Source organism: Fukomys damarensis, unplaced genomic scaffold (assembly GCF_012274545.1).
Source record: "Fukomys damarensis isolate Sample0158 unplaced genomic scaffold, DMR_v1.0_HiC HiC_scaffold_5, whole genome shotgun sequence".
NCBI lineage: Eukaryota > Metazoa > Chordata > Mammalia > Rodentia > Bathyergidae > Fukomys > Fukomys damarensis.
The window spans coordinates 19,757,359-19,765,334 of record NW_022900917.1 but is presented as its reverse complement, the minus strand read 5'-3'; the positions used below and the strand labels follow the sequence as shown (position 1 = coordinate 19,765,334).

Below are 7,976 nucleotides of genomic sequence, written 5' to 3'. Positions count from 1 at the left end.
GTTTTTTTTTTTTTTTTTTTTTTTTTTTTTTTGAGTCAGGGTCTCGCTATGCAGTTGAGACTGCCCTGGAACTCACTATGTACCCCAGGCTGATCTCAAACTCACAGAGATCCTCCTGCCTCAGCCTCCCAAGTGCTGGATTACAGGCATGCGTCATCACGCCCGGTGCCATTGGATTTCCAGGCGATTTATCTCGGGGACTATTGTAAACTTTTCCCACTAAAAACCCTCCTCTTCCCTCCCTAAGCAGGTGCATGTACCTGTGGCTGGGTTGCCATGCCTGGGCTTTCTCAGGTGGGCTGTTCTGCTTGGTGTGTGCCGTGGCTGCTCACATCTCTTCGCTCTCCCAGGACCTCATGTCCTCAGCTGGTGCTTCCTGCCCCCTCTCTGGGAGCTCGCCCCTTGTTCCTCTCCTAGATTAACTGGTTGAATGAGTGGTCTGCACTCATTATCACCTTAAAGCCCTCCCCATCCTGTTACTGCTTCTCTTGTTTTAATTTGGCTCTGTTCTGCCTGCTGTAATACAGTAGTCTCCTTATTGCTAAATTAGTGTTTCTGAGACAGGATCTCACTAGGTAGTCCACACTGGTCTTAAACTCACTCAGGCTTGAACTTAGCAGTCTTCCTTAGGACCAGGGATTTAGCTCAGTGGTGACACGGCCTACCTTGCAAGTGCAATGTCCTGAGTTTGATCCCTGGTACCAAAAGAAACAAACAAAAAACCCAACAATCTTCCTGCTTCTCCTCCTGAATGCTGGGATTACAGGTGTAGGTTGGTGATATTAGGGTTGTGTGGTAGGAAACTGCCTTCACTATGGAAACAAGACTGTGAGGGTTAGGAGATCACTTAGGAGACGTAAGAGAGGGGAAAAGTATGATTTAGAGAGTAGATGTTTATGTGTGTTCATACACACAACGGAAGCAGAGTCAGTGAGACTTGATAAGTGCTTGATTGGATTTTGGCAAATCAGGAAGGGGGAAAGCCAAAGATTATACAAAGAATTCACATGATGATGGTGCCACTCAAAGATGCCATAAAAAGGCAGTGACGAGGGCCGGGGATTTAGCTCAGTGGTGCCACCGCCTGCCTTGCAAGCACAAGGTCCTGAGTTCAATCCCCGGTACCAAAAAAAAAAAAAGAAAGAAAGAAAGAAAGAAAAAACAATGATGTGCTTGATGCTGATCTTTGGACTTCAGACTGGCTGCTTGACATACTGTACTTGAACCTGAGGGCATTAGAGGTCATTTAGCAAAATGAGCTGATGAGGAGTAAAGGGTTGTGACATGAAAGAGGTCAAGCCTGGAGATTGGGAGTCATGCGTACAGACAGCTCTGGTTAAAGCTCTCAGTGTAGACGGAGAACCTCCCTGAGGTTGCTGAAGGAGGAAAACATCTAGATAAGAGGACCAGGGGTGGGACCGTGAGGGTCACCCCCATTGATCAGTATAAAGAGAAAGAGCCATTTCTTAGGAAGAAGGAAAAGGAAAACTGAGAGTCAGTATCTTAAAAACCAAAGGAGGAAGGGAATATCAGAGTTTTGTATGCTGCAGAGAAATTGAAGAGAAAAACGACTGTGATAATTACTAAATCATGGATGACGTTTGAGCAGTTTTAGTAGTCTGTGGGGGTAAAGCCAGAGTGCAGCGAGTCAGGAGGCAGAGGCAGTATGTGCTCTTTTGACATAAGGGATGATACAAAGACAGGACAAGAACGGGCCTGGCAGATGCAGGATGGTGGGCATTGGCCTGAGTGCCCCCGGTGTTCAGAGCCCAGAGTAGTAGGGAGTTGGTTGGGCTAGGTGTGGAGAGAGGAGAGTCTCTGACTCCCAGTATGAATGACTGAGAGATGGTCTGCCAGAGAGTGAAGTTAAAGAAAGTAAAGACAAAGTAATAATGTGAGGACATCACAGTGCCTGTCTGCATGGAATGAGTTAAAGGTTTGGAGCACGGAGGCAGGAGGATCTTCTTCTCATCTAAATAGGAGGTCATGCCAGTCCAAACTAGGGAGGCATCTCTTCATTTACCCCTTATTCCAGCCTTAGACTGTCAGAGTTATGAGGTGGTGTAAGGTTGTTGGAAAATGCCAACGCCAATCCTTAAGAAAGAATGGAATTTTCAGTATTGTACACTAGTTACTTTTTCCTGAGTCCATTTGGCTTTGGAAACTAGTCATAGTTAACTGACAGCTCGAGCTATTTTCTTGCTTCTGGAGAGGCCACAGTCACACTGTTCATCTGCTGTTGCTGCTTTGTGTTCTCTTTCACAGGGAGAGTGTTTATTTGTGAAATGGTTCAAACCAGTTTCCTTTTTTTTTTTTTTTCCTTTTTAGGCTAGGTCCTTCCACAAAAGTGTTCCTGTGAAAGCATTTCCTGCCTTTCTTCAAACAGTAAGTACTTTAGCAGAAAAGGCTATATAATTAGTGAAGCAGATGTGTGTAATCTCTTTCTGTATTTCATGAAGTCCCAAGCGCAGTTCTTTCATTTGGAGTCTTTGGTTTTATTTCTCTCCCTTATGTTGAACTTTATTCGTTACATGATACTTTTGATGACAGTCACATGTGTTTCCAGGGGTTGGTGAGCAAAGTTGTCATTGCATCGACTCTGAAGCCAGACTGTAGTGGGTTGAGTCTGCTTTGCCTTTTACTTGCCATAGGACCCTCAGTTTACCCACAGATAAAATGGGAATAAAATGAGAAAGCACCTCATAGGATTGTTAGGCTACTTAGTGCTAAGAAGGCAGTTCTTCCTGTTCTCTTAGGTTTTTCCCCTATAATGACACCACTGTGTGGTAGCACTGGCTCCAGAAAGTGGATCGCAGACCGTGCTTAGCCGGGTGCATTGAAATCTTTTTAAAAGCGTAGATTCCTCATGCCTTCTTACTAAATAAGATTCTTGGGATTGAGGAAAGAGCCATTCCTAGGAGAATCTGTGATTTTAAAAGTTTTCCAAGTTAAAAAAAAAAAGTTCCCACGACATTCTGATGTGTAGCCAATTTAGGAAGCCATTGTTCCAAAATATATAGAGAAATTATAATAATGTTCTATTTATGTCTTCTAGGACACATATAGTCTTAAGTTTCTAAGATTTTTCCATATTGTGCCTAGTTGTCATACTTTCATTTCACCACAGTTTATTTTATTTTATGAACAATTTATTTTTCTTGTTGAAGAATTTCTGGGTTGTGTCCAAGACTTGCTAATATAAAACAAAGCCACTGCATTTTCATGTAGATACTGTATTTCCTGTTGTATATACACATACAATTAGGTTTTTAGAAAATAAGTACTACTTTTGTTTTTCTGAGTATAAAAAAATCTGTAAGAAAGTACAGTACTTTTGTTTTCTTTCTCTGTATTAAAGAATCTGTAGGCTGCAACCAGATCACCCAGGTTCTGCGCTGCGGAACTCTAGGGGGCGCTGTGCACATGAGCTGAGAAGGGAGTTGTGCCTCAGAATTGCAGAGTGCCAAACTGACTTCCTTGTTTAATAGGAAAGCTATTAAAATAAAATAAAAATTTATAAATTAATAAAAAATTACAGAAAATAAAAAAAACATAGTACTATGGTGTTTTCCATCTTGCCTCTACCCTGTAAAAACTTTGTCACATTTATGGGGTGACATTTATAGAGACCTGTGATTATTCTCCCTGGTTAGAAATCATGTTTTGTAGAAAGAACATGCAGACCCATTAAACTTTTCACAAAATAATTTTTTAAAAGATGACTTGAACTTCCTCAGAACACTGCATTTGTGGGAAGAATGTTTTCTTTTCCATGATTAAAAATCTTTTTTTTTTTTTGGTGCTGGGGATTGAATCCAGGGTCCTCATTTGTGCTAATCATGTGCTCCACCACTGATTACACTCCCAGCTGAAACATCTCGTTTTTATTCCACAGACTCTAGTTGTAAGACCTTAAGTCTTGGCCGGAATGTTATGCATGATGTTAGAAGAGGCTTGGGCTTTTTAGTAGTAGCATTGTGATACTCCTGTTGGTCTAATAGAAACTTCTTGGGCGGTTACTTTATTTTCCCTCTCCCTTTTTGAGTCTCATTAAATTCTTACTAGATAGAATACTATCTCAAAATAGCCTTAATAGTGGTAATTTTTCTTTAGTTTGTTGGAAAGTCTTGATCATTTTAACATCTAGTAGCTACTATTCTCTTTTTTCAGGTTTCCCTAGAGGATTATTTAAAGAAAATTCAGCGAGTGGATTTTGATATATTCCACCCATCTTTACAGCAGAAGAATACATTACTTCCTTTATCTTTATATATTCAGTCATGGAGGAAAAGATATTAAAATAACTGCCTGGTATGGATGTTGATTTACTTTCAGTTTATTTGTTTACAAAAGTATACTAGTTAGTTTTTTTTTGTTTTTTTTTTTTTTTTTTTTTTTTTGTTGTTGTTTTTAGTTTAGAAACAACAGATACTGTATCTGTTTCCTGAAGGAGAAAAGGAATTCTTGGGTGGGTGTTGCACAGCTCACAGAAGTGGTATGGATTTGTTGTGGAATTAGAGACCCTCCTGAAAGTCTGCCATCAGGCACCATGAGCCCAAGCAGTGGCTACGGTGCCATCTCTGAGAATTCAGAGACCCTGGGAGGTAGAGGAAATGTCATCCTCTTTCCCTCACTTCCCCTTGAGGAAGGAAAGGGAAAGCCGGCCAAGTTAGCCCTGGGATTTACAGCCGAAGCTCATGTGTTCAGTATAGCTGGAAAGTGCACTTATTTAGGAATCATTAGGAGTGAACTTAGCCCTTGAGGAATCTCAGTCACTGTGTTGAGGGCTTTATATCCCTAACATTTAATCTTTGCAACCTTGTGTGAAAATTTATCCATGATGATAAAACAAGGTGAGGCAGCTGCTAGTAAGAGCTGGCTTCCTAATTTGATTTTATGTCTGGCCAGTCCAGAAGCTTTTACTTTCTTGTGAATTCCACTGTTTCAGTCTGTTGTGCAGCATTTTCATGATCGTGAACAAAACTGCATTGACAAAATGTGTATTTATATTGTGATTTTTATTAGCAAAATTGTATCACTATCCATTAAGGGGTATACTTTTTAAAAAGTATTACGCATTAAGCTTCCCAGTGATAAGCACCATGATCGATATACCTACATATATATGATATTTGTGTGTATTACTTACTTGATCTTAACCCTATTAAAAAAGTCAGTCTTTTGGTAATTGAAATTTTAAATTATAAAATGGGTATCAACTGGGAAAAATTTCAATAATTTACATTGCTATTAATATTGGATTAATTGGTAAACTTTGAATCTGCATAAGTCTCTTCTTAAGGACAAGATTATGCCAGTTCCCTTTTTTTTCTGCACTTTTAGTGGTCTTGTCTCCTGCTCAGGCATCTCTAGTGTATTCGTTCCATTTCTCTGAAGTCTTTGGTTTCAGGTATGAATTGTGCATATTTAAGTTGTGGGTTCATAATGGCTTAAAATATTACCTTTTTGCAGATTCAACCTGAGAGCTCTTCAAAGGCAAGACGATATTGTTTCATTCACCAGATCATCCCTCGGTGCCCAGAGCAAGCTTCTGATGTAGAGCAAGTAGAAATCAATCAGTGTTTAATTGAGCAAATGTGCAATGTGGTTGTGCATATCAGCATACTTTTAGTTGATGTTGATGCTGAAAGAACATCCTCTTGTTCAGTTCTGGGGCTTTAGAGAGCCTTGTAACTTATCTTCAAAGGCACGTGCAAGGAAATGGGACATGTTTCCTCTTGAGAGTCTAAGTGGCCTAGGGTTGGAGAGTTCATTTGAGAGAGTCTTTGTTAGCATTATCTGCTGGTCTTCCCAGGTTAAATTGAGCAATAATCAGCTGCTAAATATCTTGGCTCCTATCTCAGGGTCTTAAAACAGAAGGGTTCTAAAACACTCAGCTGGATTACTGGATTCTTTACTGGCTCAGAAGCCAACTTAATATTAAGTAGGTAATTTCAGAATACTTTCTAAGCCATTTTAGATTCGATGGCATAGAGATTTGTATGAACTAAATTTACCAATCTCCTAGAAAAAAAAAATGAAGTAGTAGGGGCATTTACCAACCTATTAATTTCCTGGCATAAAATACTCCCTAAGATGGTGCCAACATTCTTTTTTATTTTTAAATCTCTAGGTTTTTATTAGTATTTTAAAGGCATCAGGTAAAATTTTCAAATATTTAGATGCATCTTGTTACTGAATAGGTAGAGAGCAACCAGTAACAAATATTAAGTACAAAATACAGGTCAGTCTACATGTAGGTAAAGTTGCCTATCACTGAGAAAGAAGTTACGGAGTGTTTGTTTGCTTTTTGGTGCATGCTCACAAGCACACTAACAGTGAGTTACATCCCCCCAGCTACCACCATTCCCCTTTTTGGCATTTTTTAGTAGTATATACTTGTGACACATAATAATTACATGCATCATGGACCTAACCGTTTTAAATTTTATTTTGAGACAAGTTCTCACTAAGTTGCCCAGGTTAGCATTGAACTTGCTATCCTGCTGCCTCATCCTCTCCAGTAGTGGGGATTACAGGGATATGCTACCATGCCTGGCATGGGCAGTTCTTCATCATTGGCAGCATTCTTTGTCTCTTTTTGTTTAAGCCTTTCTTTTAGATGAAATTAAATAATTGTTGAGAAATGTAATAGTAGATAACACCTACTGAACGTGAGCTTGGACAGGTGGTGTAATTTGCATTTCTGTGTTTTTTTCCTTGCAGTGAAGTAAGTCTTTATCTTCCAACTGATGAAACTATCTCAGAGATACTAAGTTCAAGGTCACACAGCACTAGTACTGGAGCTGCAGGCCAAAGCCCATTATTTTTACCATTCTTGAGACTTGTAATATAAAGTGCCAAGTGTAAAAGCTCAAGGGCATGACTTTTTTCACAAATAAATATTACTGCATAAATTTCAGGTATAGATTAGGTTAAAAAGTAATTACTACATAAATTCCAAGTACAAATTAGATGAGAGAGAAATAGGAGGTTGAAAAGGGTCTCGAGTGTTGGCTACTGAGTGTATACAAGGCACTTACCTGCCTTGGCAGTCAGAGAAGGTTTCCCAGAGGAGGCAGCTTGTGAATGCATCAGGAAAGTTGGGTAGGAGCCTGGGCTTGGAGAGTGTGGGCTTTCTTGTGGGGAGGTCCTGGCCAAAGGAGCAGGATATACAAAGAACAGAATGTAACCTCCAGCGTTCTAAAGAAAGCTTGTGAATAAAAAGTGGCCACATCCTCTGGTCTAGTGAAACCACTTTGAATTAAGATCAAAGACTGGGGAGTTTGTATTTTGCCCATTTCAGCGAATCCTTATGTGCCCTTGCTTGCGTTTGTTTTAGGTGGTACAAATTGGATCTCTGTGAAGAGGCTGACCTAATTGCTTCCACAGAAAGATCCACAGAGTTGTAAACATTATGCAGATGGTTATTGAAAATAAAGTGAAACAAAATATTATCCTACTGTTTCTTTCTGTAAGGAGAACAGAGCAAGAAACCACATACACCCAGAGCTGAGGAGGCTACTGGAAATGGGTCAGAAGGAGGGAAGAGCAGACGAGGGCTGAATACATTAAAATAATGTGGACACTCTATCTGCTTTCTCCTTTAGGGAATGTGCATTTCTTGGATAACTGTAAAATTATATCTGAAAAATTGAGACCCTTCATGAGCTGGGGATTTAGCTCAGTGGCAATGTCCCTGCCTTACAAGCACAAGGTCCTGAGTTTGATCCCTGGTACAAAAAAAAAAAGACCCTTCAAGTGAGAAAAGTGGTGGTAGATGGGGAATATGACTATATTTATAGAACAGTGAATAGATAGATACATACATACCAGTTAAAAAGAATTTGTTCAACAGCAAAAAGGAATAGTAGCACAATAGACTTTTTTTTTTGAAACTGGCGGTGGAACCACTGAGCTAAATCCCCAGCCCCCAATAGACTATTAAATGTGTGATATACTTTAGTAAAAGCTGA

The 7,976-nt window shown here is 39.7% G+C and overlaps 1 protein-coding gene across 3 annotated transcripts in view; it reads left to right on the top strand.

The window, feature by feature from the left end:
• Ndufaf6 (NADH:ubiquinone oxidoreductase complex assembly factor 6) overlaps positions 1 to 7,816 on the top strand; it is a 37,693-nt gene extending 29,877 nt beyond the window's left edge. For all 3 annotated transcript variants that reach the window (XM_033760052.1, XM_033760050.1, XM_019206826.1), the window contains 3 exons: positions 2,329 to 2,385; positions 4,171 to 4,311; positions 5,473 to 7,816. In XM_033760052.1, coding sequence (XP_033615943.1) covers positions 2,329 to 2,385; positions 4,171 to 4,299 — 186 coding nt within the window. In that variant the 3' untranslated portion in view covers positions 4,300 to 4,311; positions 5,473 to 7,816. The remainder of the gene's footprint in view (positions 1 to 2,328; positions 2,386 to 4,170; positions 4,312 to 5,472) is intronic.
• The last annotated feature ends 160 nt before the right edge of the window (positions 7,817 to 7,976 follow it).